General features: G+C 46.2%; 1 protein-coding gene across 6 annotated transcripts in view; it reads right to left on the reverse strand.

Moving 5' to 3' along the window:
• Positions 1 to 24,250, reverse strand: part of LOC137532355 (NACHT, LRR and PYD domains-containing protein 3-like) — a 374,258-nt gene that overhangs the window by 289,201 nt on the left and 60,807 nt on the right. For all 6 annotated transcript variants that reach the window (XM_068252786.1, XM_068252811.1, XM_068252803.1 and 3 more), the window contains exons 5-6: positions 19,220 to 19,285; positions 1,095 to 2,799 (exon numbers count right to left, since the gene is read on the reverse strand). In XM_068252786.1, coding sequence (XP_068108887.1) covers positions 1,095 to 2,799; positions 19,220 to 19,285 — 1,771 coding nt within the window. The remainder of the gene's footprint in view (positions 1 to 1,094; positions 2,800 to 19,219; positions 19,286 to 24,250) is intronic.

The following is a 24,250-nucleotide window of genomic DNA, read 5'->3' on the forward strand; positions in this document are numbered from 1 at the left end:
TGCAGCCGATGTTTTCCACTGGTTAGTGAGGAGATAAATGAATGGGAACGCAGTTTCCATTCATTAATCAAAGTCCCCGATTCAATGACTGACGGCATCTATGAGACATCTGCATTCATTGTATCTTCCTGTTAAGTGCCACACATTACTTCCGATTCATGTGCTTACGTACATGAATCAGAAATGATGACTGAGGACATCTTGTGGCCAAGTAGTAAATTACACCAAAATTCATTTTTATTTAATAAAAATCCCCACACTGAGTTTTAAAATTAACTATTTCCCTCTAACACCCTCCCAAAGTACCCAAACTTTTTTTTTGTATATGGAAAAAAAATTACATAAAAAAATATATAAGTAGTTGCCTTAGGAACTGATCTTTTTTTAATATGTCAAGCGGGTATATTTCTATTAATTTTTAATTTACGGGCTTTTATTTAGTGATGGATGCAAAACTGAAAAAATGCACCTTTATTTCCAAATAAAATATTGGCGCCATGCATTGTACTGGGGAAATGTTTTAAACGTTACAATAACCAGGACAAATGGGCAAATAAACCCAAAGTAGAATGTTTTATTTTAACACTATAATGGCCAAAAACTGAGAAAGTATGCATTTTTTCAATTTATTTCTTGTTATTCCAATTAAAATGCGTTTAGGACAAAATAATTCTTAGCATACTGTACCTCCCAAAGAAAGACTACCTGGTGGCGAGAAAAACAAGATATAGATCATTTCGCTGTGATTAGTAGTAATTAAGTTATTGGAAAAAGAAAGGGAGGAGCGCTGACAGGTGAAAATTGCTCTGGTCTTAAAGGGGAAAAACCTTCAGTGGTCCAATAGTTAAAATTGATTGAAATGTAATTGATCCAACATTTTAGGTGAATCAAATCCCATCAGAATTTCAGAATTATTCAGGGTGATGGAATCTAAAGGGAATCACATGATGTGTGTATGGTCACCTGTAATGAAATGTTCAGCCTCATTGTCACATAGCACTAGAGAACATAGTACATATGGACAGAGATAGTTCCTAAAAAACACACATTTTAGAAAGAAAAAAAAAGATACATTTATAGGTTATAAAATTTACCTTAAATCCCTGATGTTGTTCAGAGCTGGTAGAAGTTTCCTCAGCCCTTCATCCTGCATATAACATCTATCCAGATTTACTTCTGTCTTTTTGCAGTATTTCAGGATGTAAGACACCACAGAGCAGTCTGGAGGGGTGAGGTGAACACATGAAAAGTCAATACGCTTGTGTGACCCGACACACTGAGACACCAGAGCCTTATTCCTGCTCTCATACAGACAGTAGAAGACATTATGAATCTTCTTGTTTTTATAATATCTGTCATGTTCTTTTGGAATGTTCTGCTGTAACCAGGTGATCACACGTCTGGAAGCCTCAGGAGACAATCCCCCCACATAAGACTTCAGCATGGAACTAGTAGAGTTGTCAGAGAGACCACAGAGGAAACGGAGAAATATTTCACCACGACCATCTTCATAGGAATCAGCCTTGTTAAGGGATTCCTGTAATTTGTCAGGATTATAGCTGATAAAATGAGCTAGAGCAGCAAAAAACTCCTGCAGAGTGAGATGTAAGAAGGAGTAATCCACATCAGGAGGGTCACCAGATTCCATCATGAAACATGAAAGAAGAGGCTTATCAGATGTCACATTGAATGACTCCAGATCTCGCTTATCAAACACAATCCCGTGATTCATGACTCCATGTTCTGCCATCCACCCCAGAGATGTCAGGATATTCCGAGCAGTGGGGGGGTCATCTCTGTTCTGGTTGTGATTGGCCAGAATGTTGGAGACAAAAACCACAAAGAGTTGTGTCACTGTTTTGGGCAATGATGGTACCAGCTGGTCAGTATTTGCTGTTTGGTTTCTGTAGCACATTGATAACACGGTACAGATGATCCAGCAGTAGGCTGGGATGTAGCAGAAAGTGTACAGTGTGTCATTCTCCTGCACATGGTGGAATGCTTTCTCAGACAATTTCTTATTCCTGAAGAAATGTTCGAAGTAAACCAGCCTATCTGCATGGAAAAATCCCATGACCTCAGTTACTCTCTGGAAAACACGAGTATCCACTGTTGCCAGTCTGGTAGGACGGCTGGTTATCAGTACAGAACAACCCTTAAGCAGACTCTGTGTGACCAAACTACCCACAATTACACCAACATCTCCTCTTTGTTTTGGGTTGCTGGACAGTTTACTTGATGTGAAATCCATTTGGTGAATACTTTCATCTAAACCATCAAATATAAACAGAAGTCTTTCTGGATGACATAAAATATCCCCCAGGTGCCCCTCCAGATGTGGATATTTACGGAGAATCATCTCCTCTAAGCTGCCATCAGCCAGTTTATTAAGTTCCCGGAATCTGTAGAAGAAGACAAAAGCGAATCTCTGGTAGAGTTTTCCAGTCACCCAGTCATAGACAAGCTTCTGCATCAGTGTGGTCTTCCCTATTCCCGGCACTCCTTTCACCATTACTGCATGAGGGATACATTGTGACTGGTGGCTCCAGCGGAACAGCCTGCTAAGGGAGATGTGCTCCAGTCCAGTCTGTACTATCTTCATGTATATCTCATGCTTTCTCCAGGTCTCTAATAGCTCATTCTGGGGTCGTTGCCTGAACTGGTTGGAGACAACAACCAGGTTCACATAACGTTCATTGATGAGGAAGCTTTGTTCCCCCAGAGAAGATCCTGGTGGTCTGTGCTCCACTAGAGTCTGATGCCTCTCCAGCAGATATGCCTTGTGATGGTCTTGTACATCTGGGGAGAAATAAACAGTATAAGTATTGAGAACATGATGTGTGGAGAGAACATTACATCGTTTATCTCACTGAAATTACTGCAATATTATGGTACAATAGGTGTTATTTTCAAGGGAGATGTAATATGATGCCATGTGGACTAAAGAGACACTGAAGCGAGAATAAATCTCGCTTCAGTGCTTATATTCAGCAGGGGCATGTGTGCCCCTGCTAAAACGCCGCTATCCCGCGGCTAGACGGGGGTCCCTTCACCCCCAAACCCACCCCTGCAAAATCAACGACCAACTTGGTCGTAGATTTTGCTGCTCTTGAGGCAGGGCTAACGGCTGCAGCCCTGCCTCTAAGCGCCGTCTATCAGCGGCGCATCGCCGCCTCTCCCCGCCCCTCTCAGCGAAGGAAGACTGAGAGGGGCGGGGGAGAGGCGGAGATACGCGCTGACAGACGCGCGCGAGGTAGGCCTGCGGCGGTTAGCCCTGCCTCTATGCAGAAGAGATCCCCCGCTGCACGGAGGGGATTTGTGAGGTAAGGGACCCCCGTTTAGCGGCGCGATAGCGGCGGTTTAGCAGGGGCACGCATGCCCCTGCTATCTATGAGGTCTGAAGCGAGATTCATTCTTGCTTCAGACTCTCTTTAAAGAGAATCTGTACTCACAAATTCTTACAATAAAAAGCATACCATTCTATTCATTGTGTTCTCCCAGGCCCCTCTTTGCCGTTTCTGCCGCTCCCCGCAGCGATCCTGGCTTTTAATTATCAGTTTTAGGCAGTGTTTACAAACAAAAAACATGGCCGCTAACCAGGAAGTGATGTTTGTGTGTGTATATGTATGCATGCATGCATGCATGCATGCATGTATGTATATATATATATATATATATATATATATATATATATATATATATATATATATATATCATGTTACAGTATACTACAAGTTTATCTGCACTCCAGTCCAGGATTCTCAGTTCTCAGCATGTTACAGCCAGCTCCCTTCCCCCTCAGAGAGCTCTGTCTGTGAGAAATAAGCAAAGCACACAGAGCCTGCAGGGGGGCGTGGAGGGGGTGTGCATAACTTCTCCCTATCACAGCAGAAGCAGCGCATTCCTGGACGAGTCGGCAAAACTTGACAAAGAAAAGAACATTAGATATATTACAGAGACAGTGCAACTAGAAAAGGCTGCAGTAATCCAGACCACATTAGAACAGGTAAAGGGACTTATAGGATAGGAGAAATAAGGCTGAAAATTTTGTTACAGAGTCTCTATAAAGGATACATCCAGGCAGATAAAAAAACAAAAACAAAATCCACTTACCTGAGGCTTCCTTCAGCCCCTGGCAGCCGTCCTGTGCCCTCGTCGCAGCTCCAGTGACTACCGGTGTCCTTCGCTGCAGAAGCCGCAGGTGCTGCACCTGTGCAGTCCAATCCTGATGATGTCGGACAGACCACATGACCCGCGCAGTGGAGCGCACAAGAAGCCGACCAGAAAGCCCACCTGGCGAGGTCGGCTTCTGCAGCGGAGGACACCGGGAGTCACCGGAGCTGCAGCGAGGGCACAGGACGGCTGCCAGGGGCTGGAGGAAGCCCCAGGTAAGTGGATTTTGGTTTTTTTTATCTACCTGGACCTTCCCTTTAAAGACCCACTATTGCAAAAAAAAAAATACATGTAAACGCATACAAATAAGAAGCAAGTTTCTTCTAGTGTAAAATGACTCAATACATTTTTCCTATGTTGCTGTCATTTACAGTAGGTAGTAAAAATTTGACAGAACTGGCATGTTTTGGACTAGTCCATCTCTTCATGGGGAATTTTCAGCATGGCCTTGATGCTTTACAAAGACCCTCCCTGAAAAGGATTAATACAAAGATGCTGGCCAGCCTCCCTGCTCGTTGCACACAAATCAAATCAAATCAAAGATGGCTTTATTGGCATGACCAAGATTCATTACAGGTATTGCCAAAGCAAGGGGAAATAGGGGGCATGGGAGGGGGTGGGGTAGGGGGACAATGGCTAAGCAGTCTGTGGACATTTTTTAGGTTTACAGTTCCGTTATGCTCCTCTCACTCTGTGGCATGCTGTGACATAGTGTGCAGCGATTGTCACTGTGGATTCCTCTTCTCCTAGTAGGATATATGTTTTTATCTCATCTTCTAGTGTGAGAAAGTCTGGGAATAGTTCCGACAATTTCTTAAAGTAAGTGTCCCTGGTTGCAGTATATTTGGGGCAGTGCAGCAGGAAGTGGCTTTCATCCTCAAGGATCTTCTGCTCACAGTGTTGGCATGGTCTCTCCTCCCTGGGTTTGTACGTCTGTCTGTGACTCCCAGACTCTATTTCGAGGTTGTGAGCACTCAATCTGTAGACACTCAGGATTTTTCTCTCTTGAGAGTTTTGCAACTTTTCCAGGTATGGGGCCATTTTATATTCTCTTTGTAGAGACTGGTATATGGCTAGCTTTTGTGACTGTTTTATTTCACTCCTCCATTTTTCCACATAGTCTTCTTTGCTCTTAGCTGTGGTGTGTTTTATCTGGACTTTTGTTATGACCTGTGGGCCAGGGGTTGGAGGGAGTATAGAGCTGACCACGACTTTCAGTGCACACGGCTTTTCTTGGTCTTCATTGTGCAGCATGGCTTTGTAGTGGGGTGAGTCAGGGCTGCTGCTCTGTAGGTGGGCCCAGAAGGACAACACTCTCTTCTGTATCTCAAGCAGTAATGGGAATCTCCCCAGCTCAGCTCGGCAGGCATTGTTTGAGGTACTCTGATGGACATGGAGAAGGTGTTTGCAGAACTCAAGGTGGAATATTTCTGTTGGGCTGGATTCCCATTTTGATTGGTCTGGGTAGGTGGTGGGGCCCCATACTTCACTTCCATACAGTAGGATTGGGGTGATGACACTGTCAAAAACCTTCAGCCAGACCTTTACTGGTGGTTTGAGGTGGTACAGTTCTTTCCTGATGGCATAGAACGTTCGGCATGCTTTGGCTTTTTAGGGCCTCCATGGCTGGCTTAAGGCTTCCTGATTGGTTGATTTCCAGACCAAGGTAGGTATATTTATCGGTTCTGCTGATTTCACAGTCATTGAGTATAAAGGATGGGCTCTGGGCTGACCTGTTTTTCCTCTGGAACACCATGGTTTTGGTTTTCTTTAGATTAATGGGGAGTGCCCATTTCTCCAGGATTTCTAGGCTGTCTTGTAGACCTTCTTTAGTTGGTGATAGCAGTAAGAGGTCATCTGCATACAGTAAGAATTTCACTGTTGTGCCATGCAGGGTGAGTCCTGGTGCTGGTAAAGCCTCTGGGGCTGAGGCTAATTTGTTGATGTATATGTTGAAAAGTGTTGGACTCAGGCTGCAACCCTGTCTTACCCCCCGACCCTGGAGGAAAAAAGGTGTTCTTTTCCCATTTACTTTCACACTGCACTTGTTCCCAGTGTATGAGCTCTTTATGACATCATATGTTTTCCCTCCTACTCCGCTCTCTAGGAGTCTCAGGAACAAACCTGGATGCCACACTGAGTCAAAAGCCTTTTTAAAGTCCACAAAGCAGGCAAATATTTTTCCCTTTCTTTGTCTGTGTACATGGTGCTTGATAAGGGTGTGCAGGGTGTAGATGTGGTCGGTGGTGCGATGGTTAGGCATAAAACCTGCTTGGCTCTTACTGATAACATTGTGCTGTGTGAGAAAGGTGAGGATTCTCTTATTCAGGATGCTGTTGAACAGTTTTCCCAGTGTGCTGCTCACACAGATGCCTCTGTAGTTGGCTGGGTCATAGCGATCTCCACTCTTGTAAATAGGAGTTATGAGTCCTTCATTCCAGACTTCAGGGAAGTAACCGGCGTACAGGACCAGGTTGAATAGTTTCCATATTGCAGCATGGATTTCTGGGGAGCCAGATATGATCATTTCTGATAGGATTCCATCTGTGCCACTAGCTTTTTTGCCTTTCATGGATTGTATCTTCTCTTTTATTTCCTCCAGTGTGAAAGGTGTGTCAAGTGGGTTTTGAAAATCTTTCACCTTCTCCTCCAGGTTCTTTAATTTGCTGAATATTTGCACTTGTTCTGGGCTGAGTTCTTTTATAGGAATATCTATTTTGCCAATTTGTTTCCAGGTCTCCCAAAAGGAGTTGTCTTGCAGGGATTCTTCAAGCCGTTCGAGTCGATTTTGGATGTGATTTTGTTTTTTGTTTTTAATGGTCGCTTTATATTGACGTTGTGCGCCGTCATGTGCTGTCCTCACTTCTATGTTGTTTGGATGTCTGTGTTTTTTGTTTGATATGGCTCGTAGGTTGTTTCTTAGTGACTTGCATTCACTGTCGAACCATTTGTTTGAGTTTTTCTTTGATGGTCTCTTTTGGGCAGTCCTTCTTATGTTGGCCATTTCTGCAATGGTGTGTAATATCTGGTTGAGGTACTTTGCTGCTTGCTGCACACCTTGTTGATCAGGGTTGTAGGTATATGTTTGATAGTCCAGAAGTAGCTGTATTGCTTCTGGTCTGTTGAGAGTCTCCTTGTACTTTATGGTTGATTCTCTGGACCATTTAAAAGTGGGTGGTAGGTTACACAGGCTTCCTGGATGTTGTTGTACAGAGGGTTTGCTTGAGGAATTGATGTATAGTAGGATTTGGTTGTGGTCTGACAGGTGTGATTGTGGGGTGACTATGAGAGCGCGGATGCTTGCAGGGTCCATGTCACTGATGGCATAGTCCACACTACTACCTACATGGGAGTTTAGTGTATATCTCCCTAGAGAGTCCCCCTTGGTTCGGCCATTAAGGATGTGAAGTCCTAGACCTTTGCAGAGGTTCAGCAGTTGTTTCCCATACTTATTGACTGTGCTGTCATAGCTGTTTCTATCTTTCTGTTTGGTTTCAGGGTACTGGGTCTCAGGCCCAAATATATGGAAATTGCCTTCTGAGGTGAGGTAGTCTTTTTCTGTTCCTGTTCTGGCATTTAGGTCACTATAGATAAGTATTTTCCCCAAGGTTTGGAAGTGAGCAGCTTCCCTTTGTAGGACTTGGTAGCTCTCTAGATTAGAGTATGGTGATTCTGCTGGTGCAATATATGCTGCGCAGAGGTAAATGTCAGTCTGAGAAGAGATGATGGGGCTGCTTAACTTTAACCAGATGTGGCTCTTCCCTCTCTTCACTGGTTTGATGTATTCTTGGAGCTCCTCCTTATACCAGATTATAATCCCTCCTGAGCAGCGGCCCTGCTTGATATGTTTGTGTTTCTGGGCTGCGACAGTGAATTCTCGATAACCAATGGGTACTGATGACTCGTCCTCTATCTGGGTCCATGTCTCTACGAGGATCTGTATGTCCACCTTTCTTAGTCTTTCTGCAAAGTCTGGGTCGTTTATTTTGGTTCCAAAAGCTGAAGCATTCAAGCCTTGAATATTCCAGCTGCTAATTATAAGGGGTTTCATGTTGTGTTTGGTTTTGTTTACCTTGTAATGAGCTGTTTATAGGGCAGTCAGTTTTCCACAGTCCATCCTTCAGCATATTGTGTGTGGCAAGAAGCAGTTTCCTTAGTTCTTCTGCCATGTCAGTGCTCTGTGGTGTTATCTCAGTTGTAGGTCTTGTGGTGGCTGGGTTCCTCCTTTGTTGCCATCTCAGGGGATTCACATTTTGGTTTACCGAGCGATTTATGTTATGCCTTTTGAGGGTAGTCTGGCTTGGATTGGCTGGTACTACAGCTGTCTGGTGTCTGGGCGTCAGAGACCTGTTAAGCACCAGGTCTTTACACTCTTTTGCCAGCAGGCTCACTCCTCGCTTATTGAGGTATTTATTGTCATATAGATGCTGATCTAATATAGAGAAATGTTCTGCCAGTTGTAGGTTTGCTGATGGGCTGATTTTGGTAGTCAGCTGCTTATTTATATCCTGGATTATCTGGGGAGAGATGTCTTTTCTTGGTAGCAATTTAGACAAAATGATTTTGGAGCTAGGGAATTGTTTTTCTGTGGCCATTATTAAGGAGGACAGTTTGTCTGCAATGAGGTCTTGTCTATTGTCCAGGTTGTTTGTCCCTGTATGTATGATGATATGCTTAGGGGCAGTGAAGTTTGGTTTGTTGATTACCTCTGCTGCTTTTTCAATTGTTGGGCAGGGTATTGTTTTAACATGTTTCCCAGGAAAAAGACGTCTTGTATTGATGTATTTCCCATTAGAATCAATTATCAGTGCTATGTCAAAGCTTGGTCTCTTTGGCTGGAGTCTCTCTGCAGAGGTGTTATTGCTGTTCTTTGAACTTTGAGATGTGTTTTCCGTTTGCTTTGTTTCATGGTCCTGTGAACTTGAAATGCAGATCTCTTGATTTTCTCTGGGGTGTGTTTGTGGAGCCGTTTCCCTGTGCTGGATGTTTATTTGTTTAAGGCTTGCAATCTCTTGTTTAAGATGGTTGTTTTCAGCTTGCAGTCTTTCACTCGCATGCATGTGGCTGGATAGAGTACTGGTTAAGGGCTCTGCCTTTGACATGGGAGACCAGGGTTCGAATCCTGGCTAGGTCAAGTACCTATTCAGTAAGGAGTTCAAGGCAAGACTCCCTAACATTGCAGGGTGGCCTCTTGAGCGTGTCCAAGTGGCTGCAGCTCTTGAGCGCTTTGAGTCCGACAGGAGAAAAGCGCTATACAAATGTTCAGATTATTATTATTATTATTCTTTGAGTGACTTCAAATCCACTTTTAGTTGGTTAATTGTAATCTCATTGTCACTTTTGTTTTTTTCAGTCTGCTCTCTGAAAAGGTGAAAGTCTCTTTCTAGTTCAGATAAACTGTCTTTGAGGGTGTCTTGTGTGGGATGTGATGTTTTCACACCAGATGCAGCCTTGCCTCTGGAGGATGGTTTGGTAGGTATATGTCCACTGTTAGTGGCATCAGGATCTGGCTGGTTTTCTATTTGACTTATTACTTGATTTTGCATGTGAGGATACAGCTTTTCAAACTCCTCCAGGTAGTGTTGTACACCTTGTATCAGGATTGTGCCAGTGTGGTACACGCTAACAGTCAGCAAAACAGTCTCTGAGTCCTCCTGATCCATAATTCTTATTTGTTTCCCTTTTGGTATACTTCCTAATTCAGTGTTCTTGAATTGGTGGCAGATAGCATTATGTCAGGCCTCGGTTTCCTCTGTGTGGAATAACAGCTCTGTTTTTATTCTGGGTTTAGATGAGAAGTCTGCATAAAGAGTCTCTGGGTTATCTTGAATTATTTTCAGTTTTTGAGCTTTCTTTGCTTTCTTGCTTGCTCTTGGGTGTGTAAACAATCTCCAGGGTGTCAGACAGAGACCCCCTGCTGGCTGTGCTAGGCTCATCTGTAACATGGCTAGTCTTTTGTTCTGCTGGTTTTAAGCTTTCCATTGTACAATGGCTAAGTAAACTGTTCTTATTTCTATAGAGAATGTAATATTTAGCAGAAAGCCCTTACCTCAAAGGACTCCGTTCTGCAGACTTGGCCGATTCTGGAGATGGTTTCTGCTGTTAGGATCTGTTGGTTGACAGGATTTGGTTTGCTGCTGCTGCTTGTTTTCCTTTGATCTTCTCTGCTTTTCCTCTGAGTGGTCCTCTGAGTGGTCCAGCTTGATAATCCTTTTTTGGTGTCTTTTTATTGTTTTTCCTTCTTTTCCTTCAGATTTCATTCAGATTGTTTGCATTTTAAGCTTTAGTCTTCCATAGGTTGCTTCATTTTTCAGATTATTTCCCTTTAGTTGCTCATTACAAGGTAAAATTAGGTGGGTTTTCAGGAGCTCATGCTTAGAGCTGCTTCCATCTCAACAGCTGTTTTGTGACTATTATGGCAGATGGACGGAGCATATACTATTCACCAATTGCTTCTAAAAAGAAAGAGAACCGTATGAACCCCTTATTAGGAGATGGGCTAGCCCAAAACCTGTCAGATATGTCAGATGTTTACTACCTACTGTAAGTGACAGAAACATAGGAGAAACAAAATTTATGGCACATTTTACGCTGGAAGAAATGTGCTTCTTATTTGTATGTGTTTACATGTATTTTATGATTTTTGTGATAGTGGTTGTAACAAACCTAGAAGAGGCAGCTGCGGTGAACAGCGATACCACCACAGCTGCCTCCTGCTCCCTGTCTAGCAATATATCCGTGCCTCGGGCGTCTAGCACGCCGAGGACGGGTTTGTCAGCAGCACATAAGGTCGCCTTATCCCGTGCGCGCGCGCGCACAGACAGGACCTTTATGCGGGGAGGAGGCGCGTCAGCTGACCAGCTGGTCGGCTGACGTCAGAGGAGACGCTCGCCACTCCTCATTGGCTGATCAGAGGGAGGCGTCCCGGAGGAGTCTCCTCCGCTTCTTAAGCCTTAAACTTGCAACTTGTCTGCTGTTGCGATTACTTGGTGTTAGCACTCAGACCATAGTTAGATCCGGTGTGCTTTGATCCGGGAGGAAACCGGGGATTTCACACAGAGATAGGATTGTTGATAGCTATAATTATAACTGATATACTGTTTATTATCTGTGTATGACCTGTATACCTGTTCCTTGTATTGCTCCAGTTCCTAGCTAGTGTTCCTTGCTTATGTTATATATCGGTTCATTGCCGATATATACATATGTTAGTCAGTCGTTTGTAGTTTCATTGATAGCTGTAATTGTAATACGCTAGGAAATCATACCTATTGTATATCCCCCCACCTTTTTTTTTTTTACTTAGCTGCTCCCAGCCCCTCCTCCTGAGTTTCCTGTTTGCATAATAAGTAGTAGCAGATTTGCATATGATTAGCATCTAACTTGAATGCAAAGTGTGCAGAAAATCTATTTAGGTGCTTCACACTGAGCTGGTGGTGATTTCAGATGCAGCCTTAGTGGTATGCGCTGGCGTTCTCCTCGCTGTTCAACAAAATGTAAGTTACCGCCGGCTGAGACGTGGAGACAGCCGCCATGCCGCTCACTGCTGCAGCGGCCTCTCCGCTATCCTTTACAGTAGTTAAGCAAGCGTTCATTCTGTCTACCTGTCCTGATCTTCTGAGTTCTGGTTAATACGCTCAGCGCTACCTTGTGGCTGTTCGGATCTACGCCTGCTCTGTGCGCCACATCTCCTATTGGAGTTAGTCCTCTCCTCCACTAAACTGGGGATATCCTGGTTCCTTGTGCTTGTGTGTGTGTGTCCTTCACGTCAGGATCCGCATTATGTGCTGACCGTGGAGAATATACCACCGAGCATAACAGGGACATCAAACTTGGAGAAGGACTTAGGAGTACTCATTGACAAAAAGTTAAATAATCGTACCCAATGCCAAGCCGCTGCAGTTAAAGCGAACATAATTTTGGGATGCATTAAAAGGGAAATAAAAACTTGAGATGCTAGCATAATATTGCCCCTGTTTAACTCTCTAGTAAGGCCACATCTGGAATATGGAATTCAGTTCTGAGCACCACATTACAGGAAATATATTGCAGTTTTAGAGCAGGTGCAGAGACGAGCAACAAAATTGATACGTGGGATGGAAGGTCTCACTTACCAAGAAAGGTTAGATAAACTGGGATTATTTAGTCTAGAGAGAAGACGCCTTAGAGGGGTTCTTATTAACATGTATAAATACATCAGAGGGCAATATAAAAGCTTGGCGGATGAGCTTTTTGTCCCTAGGCCTTCTCAAAGGACTAGAGGATATGATCTGCGCATGGAGGATAAACGTTCTAGACATTTATTTAGGAAAGGGTTCTTTACAGTTAGGGCCCGTTTCCACTAGGGCGGTTTCGCCGGCGATTCGGCAGAGTTTCCCCGCACATCATTCGCGCGGGGAAACTCTGCCATAGGGGATGACGGCACCGCGGCGGAATCGCTTGCAGGAGCGATTCGCCCGGAACCCCCCGCAGATTTCGCAACGGAGGCTGCGAATCCCATAGCCGTGCATGGCACGGCTCATGGGATTCGCCTGCGATCCCGCCCACCGGCTCAGTGCGGTGTGCGTCTGCGAGACGCACGCCGCACTAGTGGAAACGGGCCCTAAGAGTGATTAAGATGTGGAATGCCTTGCCACAGGAAGTAGTTATGACAAATTTTATACCTGCATTTAAAGGGGGCTTAGATGTTTTTCTTGCATTGAAAGACATCCTTGGCTACAATTACTAGGTAATGCCAAGTGATGTTGATCCAGGGATTTTATCTGATTGTCATCTGGAGTCGGGAAGGATTATTATTTTCCTTTTTGGGGCTAATTGGACCATGCCTTGTAAGGGTTTTTCGCCTTCCTCTGGATCAACAGGGATATGTGAGGGAGCAGGCTGGTGTTGTACTTTGTTCTCTGGTTGAACTCGATGGACGTATGTCTTTTTTCAACCCAAATAACTATGTAACTATGTGTTTTTAATAATAAATACATTGTATGTATTCTTTTCTGGATCAAAGAGTTCACTACCTGACTTGTGTCAGGTAGTGAATAAAAAAAAAAAAACGCTCGGGAAATGTGCTTATAAAAGCGCTTTTCACAATAACGCACTGCCCACCCAAGTGGTGGGAATCAGAAAAAAAAAATTACATTAAAAAAAGCCAAACATGAACGCTACGCAATGTGAATGAGCCCTTAGTGTAGGGTATGCAAGACAAAGCAGTAGGCACACAAGGGTCTTTCAGGGCTCTTTCACACTGGTGCGATACGTTGCAGCAAATTGTGTAATGAAAGTGTTCGGGAAGTTCATATTTCCCACGTTGCAGTATGCTGGGCTGGAAAGTGCCCAATTTAACCACTTGAGGACCACAGTCTTTTCGCCCCTTAAGGACCAGAGCCTTTTTTTCCATTCAGATCACTGCAGCTTTCACGGTTTATTGCTCGGTCATACAACCTACCACCTAAATGAATTTTGCCTCCTTTTCTTGTCACTAATACAGCTTTCTTTTGGTGCTATTTGATTGCTGCTGCGAGTTTTAGTTTTTATTATATTCATCAAAAAAGACATGAATTTTGTCAAAAAAAATGACTTTTTTTCACTTTCTGTGCTGACATTTTTCAAATAAAGTAAAATGTCCTATACATTTGAGCGCGAAAGTTATTCTGCTACATGTCTTTGATAAAAAAAAAAAAAAACATTCAGTGTATATTTATTGGATTGGGTAAATGTTATAGCGTTTACAAACTATGGTGCCAAAAGTGAATTTTCCCATTTTAAAGCATCTCTGACTTTTCTGACCACCTGTCATATTTCATTAGGTGCTAAAATTCCAGGATAGTATAAATACCCCCCAAATGACCCCATTGTGGAAAGAAGACATCCCAAAGTATTCAGTGAGAGGCATGGTGAGCTCATAGAAGATTTTATTTTTTGTCACAAGTTAGCGGAAAATGACACTTTGTGACAAAAAAAAAAAAGTTTCCATTTCTTCTAACTTGCGACAAAAAAAAAATGAAATCTGCCACGGACTTACTATGCTCCTCTCTGAATACCTTGAAGTGTCTACTTTCCAAAATGGGGTCATTTGTGGGGTGTGTTCACTGTCCCGGCATTTTGGGGGGTGCCTAATTGTAAGCACCCCTGTAAAGCCTAAAGGTGCTCATTGGACTTTGGACCCCTTAGCACAGTTAGGCTGCAAAAAAGTGCCACACATGTGGTATTGCCGTACTCAGGAGACGTAGTATAATGTGTTTTGGGGTGTATTTTTACACATACCCATGCTGGGTGGGAGAAATATCTCCATAAATGACAATTTTTTGATTTTTTTTTTTTACACACAATTGTCTATTTACAGAGATATTTCTCCCACTCAGCATGGGTATGTGTAAAAATACACCCCAAAACACATTATACTACTTCTCCTGAGTACGGCGATACCACATTTGTGGCACTTTTTTGCACCCTAACTGCGCTAAGAGGCCCAAAGTCCAATGAGTACCTTTAGGATTTCACAGGTCATTTTGCGACATTTGGTTTCAAGACTACTCCTCACGGTTTAGGGCCCCTAAAATGCCAGGGCAGTATAGGAACCCCACAAATGACCCCCTTTTAGAAAGAAGACACCCCAAGGTATTCCGTTAGGAGTATGGTGAGTTCATAGAAGATTTTATTTTTTGTCACAAGTTAGCGGAAAATGTCTTGAAACCAAATGTCGCAAAATGACCTGTGAAATCCTAAAGGTACTCATTGGACTTTGGGCCCCTTAGCGCACTTAGGGTGCAAAAAAATGCCAAACATGTAGTACCGCCGTACTCAGGAGAAGTAGTATAATGTGTTTAGGGGTGTATTTTTACACATACAGATGCTGGGTGGAAGAAATATCTCTGTAAATGACATTTTTTGATTTTTTTTTACACACAATTGTCCATTTACAGAGAGATTTCTCCCACCCAGCATGGGTATGTATAAAAGTACACCCCAAAACACATTATACTACTTCTCCTGAGTACGGCGATACCACATGTGTGACACTTTTTTGCAACCTAGGTGTGCTAAGGGGCCTAATGTCCTATTCACAGGTCATTTTGAGGCATTTGGATTCTAGACTACTGCTCACGGTTTAGGGCCCTTAAAATGCCAGGGCAGTATAGGAACCCCACAAATGACCCCATTTTAGAAAGAAGACACCCAAAGGTATTCCGTTAGGAGTATGGTGAGTTCATAGAAGATTTTTTTTTGTCACAAGTTAGCGGAAAATGACACTTTGTGAAAAAAAAACAATACAAATCAATTTCCGCTAACTTGTGACAAAAAATAAAATCTTCTATGAACTCATCATACACCTAACAGAATACCTTGGGGTGTCTTCTTTCTAAAATGGGGTCACGTGTGGGGTTCCTATACTGCCCTGGCATTTTAGGGGCCCTAAACCGTGATGAGTAGTCTTGAACCCAAATGTCTCAAAATGACCTGTGAAATCCTAAAGGTACTCATTGGACTTTGGGCCTCTTAGCACAGTTAGGCTGCAAAAAAGTGTCACACATGTGGTATCGCCATACTCAGGAGAAGTAGTATAATGTGTTTTGTGGTGTATTTTTACATATAACCATGCTGGGTGGAAGAAATATCTCTGTAAATGACACATTTTTGATTTTTTTTTTACACACAATTGTCCATTTACAGAGAGATTTCTCCCACCCAGCATGGGTATGTGTGAAAATACACCCCAAAACACATTATACTACTTCTCCTGAGTACGGCGATACCACATGTGACACTTTTTTGCAGCCTAACTGCGCTAAGGGGCCCAAAGTCCAATGAGTACCTTTTAGGATTTCACAGGTTATTTTTAGGCATTTGGTTTTCAGGCTACTTCTCGTAATTTAGCGCCCCTAAAATGGCAGAGCAGTATAAAAACCCACAAGTGACCCCATTTTGGACAGAAGACACCCCAAGGTATTCTGTGAGGGGTATGCGGAGTTCATAGAAAATTATATTTTTGTCACAAGTTAGCAAAAAAAAATTTTTTTTTGTTTTTTCTCACAAACTTGTGATAAAAAATATTTTTTTCTATGAACTCACCATAACCCTCAAGCAATACCTTGGGTGCGTTCTTTCCAAAATCGGGTCACTTAACCACTTCGTGTCCCTGGGGTTTTCCCCCTAAAAAACCAGAACAATTTTCTACATTTCACACTCCTCCCATTCATTTGCCAATATCTTTATCACTACTTATCATACATACATGATCTATACCTTGTTTTTTCCGCCACCAATTAGGCTTTCTTTGAGTGGTACTTTTTGCTAAGAATTATATTATTTTTTATGCATTTTAAAGGGAACAAGGGGTAAAAAATAAAAAAAAGTCATTATTTCCCAGTTTTCAGCCATTATAGTTTGAAAATAAAAGTTGCTGCTTTAAGGTAAACCCACACATTTTATTTTTCCATTCGATCTGGTTATTTCACCATTCAAAATTCAATCCTAGTACAATGTATGATGACAATAAATTTTTTGGAAATAAAATGCATTTTTTCATTTTGTGTCTGATTTTTATTTAGTTATTTTTTTTTCCTACTTTATAATTCGATCCTCCCCCCAGTTAGCCAGATGTGCACCTACATATGCCTCCCTCCCCCATAGTTGGTCAGATATGCCTCTGGATACCCCCCCCCCCCCCAGCCAGGCCTTAGTACCCCTCCCCCCCAGCTAGCCAGATGTGGATATTTATCTATTCACCCCCCCCCCCAAGCTGTCTGGTTGTGTCTATTCACCCCCCCCCCACATAGCCAGGTGTGTGTGCGCCCCTTTACCCCCTTGTTGATCCTGTGTTGCTCCCCGACACCCCCCCCCAAGCAGCGGTGTTTCTTTACTGATCCCCATCCATCCCCCCCCCCCCTTGCAGAGATCGGCGGCGCAGGGAAGCTAAGAAAACTCTCACCTAATCTTGTTCCTGCGGCGGCGATCGGCTCCCCTCCATTCAGTACTGCTAACAGCCTGTATGTGCAGAATGGATCGGGTCCCGGCTTGATGACGTCATTAAGCCGGGATCCGATCCACTCTGCACATAGAGGCTGTCAGCAGTACTGAATGGAGGGGAGCCGTTCGCCGCCGCAGGAACAAGATGGGGTGAGAAATCTTCTTTGTAATTCCCCATGCTGCCCGATAGCAGCATGGAGGAGGAGGGGGGTTGTACTTACAGGGGATCGGGCGTGGGGTGGGGGGATCGGACACCTGGGGGGGGATCCCTCATTAGTGTAGTTAGAGGGAGGGGGGTTGATGAGCCCAGGTGCGTGCTAGCACGCACGCTGTGCTCATATAAAGGGGACAACTTATATTCACGTCATGTGGATTTCAGAAGCCACTTGCAATGACGTGATTATATTGTAGTTGGGACAGGAACTGGTTAAGGGGTACTTGTACTGCCCTGGCATTTTAGGGCCCATTCACACTCAAACGCTATCGCTTTTGAAAGCGCTAGTGTAATTAAACCCTATAGCAAAACGCAAACACGCCGCCTGCACCATTTTCAGGCGATTTCCCGGCGATCGCGTTTCAGTGCTGTAGAAGTTCTGAACACGATCATGGAAAAATCGCCGCAGTGTTCAGTTATACATTTATTGGATTTTTTTTTTTGATTTTTTTTTTTACAAAGACATGTAGCACAATAAATTTGGACAAAAACTTGTATAGAAAGTTTATTTTATTTGAAAAATGTGACCACAGAAAGTTGAAAATCTTTTTTTTTCTAAATTCCTTTCTTTTTGATCAATATGATAAAAACTAAAAATCAAAGCAACAACCAAGTAGCGCCAAAAGAAAACTCTATTAGTGAGAAGAAAGGGAGGTAAAATTCATTTTGGTGGTAAGTTGTATGACTTAGCAATAAACCGTTAAAGCTGTGCAATGCAGATTAAAAAAAGAAAAAAAAAAAATCGCCTGGTCACTATGGGAGTTTAACCACTTCCGGATTCCGGGTGGTTTGGCTGATCTGTGCTGCGGGGGCTCTTCAGCCCGCAGCACAGATCAGATATCAGGCAGGACGATCAGACTTCCCCCCTTTTTTCCCCACTAGGGGGATGTCCTGCTGAGGGGGTCTGATCGCCGCCGCGCTGCTGTGCCTAGCGGGGGGGGCTCCTCAAAGCCCCCCTCCGCAGCAATAGTCCTCCCTCTGCCTCCTTCCCTCCCTCCCTCTCCCGTCCCCTGTGTGCGGCGCAGGACGGAAAGCCGTCCTGCGCCGGATAGGATAGGCTTTAGCCTATCAGATGCCGGCTATCCCCGGCCAATCAGAGGCCGGGGATCGCCGATCTCCTATACGGCGCTGCTGCGCAGCAGCGCCGTATATATGTAAACACCGGGGAAGATGTTCCCCGCGTGTTTACATTTACCCTGCGAGCCGCGATCGGCTCCCCCGTGAACTGACATGGAACGGCCGCTCATACGAGCGGCCGTTTCCATGGAAACCACTTCAGGATTCAGGGGCGTAGTTAAGCGTACGCAGAATCCTGAAGTGGTTAAACCTCTGGTCCAGAGCCGTTTACATAAAAAAAACAAAAAACAAAAACAAACCATACCTGGGGCTTCCTCCAGCCCCCTGGGCACGGATCGCTCCAACGCTGCCGTCCTCAGCCTTCTCCTCCTCCGGTATCGGGTCCCGTTAGTTCAGCCAGTCGGGGCCAGTCTACGCAATAGGAAGTGCGCTCTTTGCATATATTTCCAGCAGCCGCTGGAGAGATAGGTAGAGGGCGCACTTTCTATTGCGTAGACTGGCCCCAACTGGCTGAACTAACGGGACCCGATACTGGAGGAGGAGAAGGCTGAGGACGGGGGCGTCGGAGCGATCTGTGCCCATGGGGCTGCAGGAAGTCCCAGGTATCTATAAATCTTTTAAGTTAACATTAACTTCAATGCATTTTGCCAAAATTCAAATTTAGAATCCGGTATGTAAACCTGGAATGAAATTTAAAATTGAATTTGCTATTTTTTGTCCATGCCTAAAGCTCTGGAGAAACTCTGCCAATTGTTTATTTTCTGGTTTTCATATACAGAACAGTTTACCTACCTCTGAGCTGTGCTGGCAGTGTGTGGCCATGTTCATCCAGCAGAATCTGCTGCACCAGATCATTCCCTGAAACAAATAAATCTTCTTTGAGATTGTTTCTCCTTTACTACTTTTCCTGCACCCACATATTTCAGCTGCTCCAAGCCTCCACTTGGCGCCCAGTACCCACACCAAGCACTCACATGACATCCAGTACACACAGAAATCACAAGGCACAGAGTACCTGCAATCAATACTTACATCGCATCCTATAGAATGTCCCCAGGTGCCCTGCAGTGTCCTCCCATCCTATAGAATGTCCACAGGTGCCCTGCAGTGTCCTCCCACCCTATAGAATGTACCCAGGTGCCCTGCAGTGTCCTCCCACCCTATAGAATGTCCCCAGGTGCCCTGCAGTGTCCTCCCACCCTATAGAATGTCCCCAGGTGTCCTGCAGTGTCCTCCCACCCTATAGAATGTCCCCAGGTGCCCTGCAGTGTCCTCCCATCCTATAGAATGTCTACAGGTGCCCTGCAGTGTCCTCCCATCCTATAGAATGTCATCAGGTGCCCTGCAGTGCCTTCCCACCCTATAGAATGTCCCCAGGTGACCTGCAGTGTCCTTACATCCTACAGAATGTCCCCAGGTGCCCTGCAGTGTCCTCCCATCCTATAAAATGTCCCCAGGTGTCCTGTAGTGTCCTCCCATCCTATAGAATGTCCCCAGGTGCCCTGCAGTGTCCTCCCATCCTATATAATGTTCCCAGGTGCCCTGCAGTGTCCTCCCATCCTATAGAATGTCCCCAGGTGCCCTGCAGTGTCCTCCCACCCTATAGAATGTCCCCAGGTGCCCTGCAGTGTCCTCCCACCCTATAGAATGTCCCCAGGTGTCCTGCAGTGTCCTCCCACCCTATAGAATGTCCCCAGGTGCCCTGCAGTGTCCTCCCATCCTATAGAATGTCTACAGGCGCCCTGCAGTGTCCTCCCACCCTATAGAATGTCATCAGGTGCCCTGCAGTGCCTTCCCACCCTATAGAATGTCCCCAGGTGACCTGCAGTGTCCTTAAATCCTACAGAATGTCCCCAGGTGCCCTGCAGTGTCCTCCCATCCTATAGAATGTCCCCAGGTGACCTGCAGTGTCCTCCCATCCTATAGAATGTTCCCAGGTGCCCTGCAGTGCCTTCCCACCCTATAGAATGTCCCCAGGTGACCTGCAGTGTCCTTACATCCTACAGAATGTCCCCAGGTGCCCTGCAGTGTCCTCCCATCCTATAGAATGTCCCCAGGTGCCCTGCAGTGTCCTCCCATCCTATATAATGTCCCCAGGTGCCCTGCAGTGTCCTCCCATCCTATAGAATGTCCCCAGGTGCCCCACAGTGTTCCCACAATCCTATAGAATGTCCCCAGGTGTCCTGTAGTGTCCTCCCATCCTATAGAATGTCCCCAGGTGTCCTGCAGTGTCCTCCCATCCTATAGAATGTCCCCAGGTGCCCCACAGTGTTCTCCCATCCTATATAATGTTCCCAGGTGCCCTGCAGTGTCCTCCCATCCTATAGAATGTCCCCAGGTGCCCCACAGTGTTCCCACAATCCTATAGAATGTCCCCAGGTGCCCTGCAGTGTCCTCCCATCCTATAGAATGTCCCCAGGTGCCCTGCAGTGTTCTCCCATCCTATAGAATGTCCCCAGGTGCCCTGCAGTGTTCCCACAATCCTATAGAATGTCCCCAGGTGCCCCACAGTGTTCTCCCATCCTATAGAATGTCCCCAGGTGCCCTGCAGTGTTCCCCCATCCTATAGAATGTCCCCAGGTGCCCTGCAGTGTTCCCCCATCCTATAGAATGTCCCCAGGTGCCCCACAGTGTTCCCCCATCCTATAGAATGTCCCCAGGTGCCCTGCAGTGTTCCCCCATCCTATAGAATGTCCCCAGGTGCCCTGCAGTGTTCTCCCATCCTATAGAATGCTCCCAGGTGCCCTGCAGTGTCCTCCCATCCTATAGAATGTCCCCAGGTGCCCTGCAGTGTTCCCCCATCCTATAGAATGTCCCCAGGTGTCCCACAGTGTTCCCCCATCCTATAGAATGTCCCCAGGTGCCCTGCAGTGTTCCCCCACCCTATAGAATGTCCCCAGGTGCCCTGCAGTGTTCCCTCATCCTATAGAATGTCCCCAGGTGCCCTGCAGTGTCCTCCCATCCTATAGAAGATTCCCCAGGTGCCCTGCAGTGTCCTCCCATCCTATAGAATGTCTACAGGTGCCCTGCAGTGTCCTCCCATCCTATAGAATGTCATCAGGTGCCCTGCAGTGCCTTCCCATCCTATAGAATGTCCCCAGGTGCCCTGCAGTGACCTCCCATCCTATAGAATGTCCCCAGGTGCCCTGCAGTGACCTCCCATCCTATAGAATGTCCCCAGGTGCCCTGCAGTGACCTCCCATCCTATAGAAGATTCCCCAGGTGCCCTGCAGTGTCCTCCCATTGTATAGAATGGCCCAGGTGCCCTGCAGTGTCCTCCCATCCTATAGAATGTCATCAGGTGCCCTGCAGTGCCTTCCCATCCTATAGAATGTCCCCAGGTGCCCTGCAGTGTTCCCCCATCCTATAGAATGTCCCCAGGTGCCCTGCAGTGTCCTCCCATCCTATAGAATGCTCCCAGGTTCCCTGCAGTGTCCTCACACTCTACAGCAGTGCTGTCCAACTTCGCAGGCATGGAGGGCCGTTTTTTTTTCAGGCCACATGGTGGAGGGAACTAGCAGCAGTTTCTCCACAAAATGCATTCAGAATGGCTGCAGATTTGCCCACAAAATGCACTGAGGATACAAAATGCCGTCAGATCGGCTGCTATATATTTACAGCCCCCCTCCGCTCCCCTCCCCTCGTTCGCCCGAGCTGCTGCCGCCGCCTCACCCCAGATCGGCTGCTACAATGGAATCGTTACAGCCCCCTCCGCTCCCCTCCCTTCGTTCCCCCCGTCTGCTGCCGCCGCCTCACCTCAGATCAGCTGACAAGAGATATCCACCAGCCAGACCAGCGCACGGCAGCCGCGCGGTGAATTTAAATGCAGGAAGTGACATCATCTGTCACGTCCAGCATTTAAAGTCCCCCGTGCGGCTGCCATGCGCCGGTGTGGTTGGTTCCTATCTCCTGCCCGCCGCCAATCTATTCTGAGGTGAGGCGGCGGTGGCAGCACGGGGAGGGGGAGCGAAGGGGAGGGGGGGCGAAGGGGAGGGGGGCTGTAAATTCAAATTACAGCAGCCAAGGTATGGGGGAAAACATGGGGGAAAGAAGATTTTTTTAAAAAAAAAAAGTCCTCAGCTCTGGGGACTCGGGAACTAACAGTGCCAAAGCAGGGGGGCCGCAGCAGAAGGCCTGGCGGGCCGGATGCGGCCCGCGGGCCGCCAGTTGGACAGCACTGCTCTACAGAATGTCCCCAGGTGCCTTGCAGTGTCCTCCCATCCTATAGAATGTCCCCAGGTGTCCTGCAGTAACCTCCCCCTCTATAGAATGTTCCCAGGTGCCCTGCAGTGTCCTCCCATCCTATAGAATGTTCCCAGGTGCCCTGCAGTGTCCTCCCATCCTATAGAATGTTCCCAGGTGCCCTGCAGTGTCCTCCCATCCTATAGAATGTCCCCGGGTGCCCTGCAGTGTCCTCCCATCCTGCAGAATGTCCCCAGGTGCCCTGCAGTGACCTCCCATCCTACAGAATGTCCCCAGGTGCCCTGCAGTGTCCTCCCATCCTATAGAATGTCCCCAGGTGCCCTGCAGTGTCCTCCCATCCTACAGAATGTCCCCAGGTGCCCTGCAGTGTCCTCCCATCCTATAGAATGTCCCCGGGTGCCCTGCAGTGTCCTCCCATCCTACAGAATGTCCCCAGATGCCCTGCAGTGACCTCCCATCCTACAGAATGTCCCCAGGTGCCCTGCAGTGTCCTCCCATCCTATAGAATGTCCCCAGGTGCCCTGCAGTGTCCTCCCATCCTATAGAATGTCCCCAGGTGCCCTGCAGTGTCCTCCCATCCTACAGAATGTCCCCAGGTGCCCCGCACTGTTCCCCCACCCTATAGAATGTTCTCAGGTGCCCTGCAGTGTCCTCCCATCCTATAGAATGTCCCCAGGTGTCATGCAGTGACCTCCCACCCTATAGAATGTTCCCAGGTTCCCTGAAGTGTCCTCCCATCCTATAGAATGTCCCCTGGTGCCCTGCATTGACCTCCCATCCTACAGAATGTCCCCAGGTGCCCTGCAGTGACCTCCCATCCTACAGAATGTCCTCAGGTGCCCTGCAGTGACCTCCCATCCTACAGAATGTCCCCAGGTGCCCTGCAGTGACCTCCCACCCTACAGAATGTCCCCAGGTGCCCTGCAGTGTCCTCCCATCCTATAGAATGTCCCCAGGTGCCCTGCAGTGTCCTCCCATCCTACAGAATCTTCCTAGGTGCCCTACAGTGTAGTTACAATTTCTGTTCCCTTTGCCGCAGTTTACCATTTAGCCTCAGACCCTGAGGAAATCCTGAAGGCATTCAGCACTGCAGGCAAGGTAACCTTTTGGATTGGTTGGGGAGTCCACACACAGTACAGTTTTGATTGTATATACAATTGATACGATCTGCGATATAAAGACCAGGTCGCTGCCACTAATTCGCAATAAGCGTGCGAATATGCAAATCTAACTCTAGGTAAATCCTGTAAGAAAAAAGGGTTAAAGTGATGCTTAAGTAAAAAAAATGATTTTTACTCACCTGGGGCATCCCTCAGCCCCCTGAAGCTGTATGGTGCCCTCGCAGCCTCACTCCGATCCTCCTGTCCCCGCCGGCGGCTACTTCAGGTTTCGGCGACATCCGCCGACAGGCTGGGAACGCGAGTGATTCTCCGCGTTCCCAGCCGCTATATCAACCTTTATGCTGCTATAGCGTATAACATATACATATAACATATACGCTATAGCAGCATAGAGGGTGAAACCTGAAGTACCCGCCGTCGGGGACAGGAGGATCGGAGTGAGGCTGCGAGGGCACCATACAGCTTCAGGGGGCTGAGGGATGCCCCAGGTGAGTAAAAA

This window comes from Hyperolius riggenbachi, chromosome 1, assembly GCF_040937935.1.
Source record: "Hyperolius riggenbachi isolate aHypRig1 chromosome 1, aHypRig1.pri, whole genome shotgun sequence".
In the NCBI taxonomy this organism is placed as follows: domain Eukaryota; kingdom Metazoa; phylum Chordata; class Amphibia; order Anura; family Hyperoliidae; genus Hyperolius; species Hyperolius riggenbachi.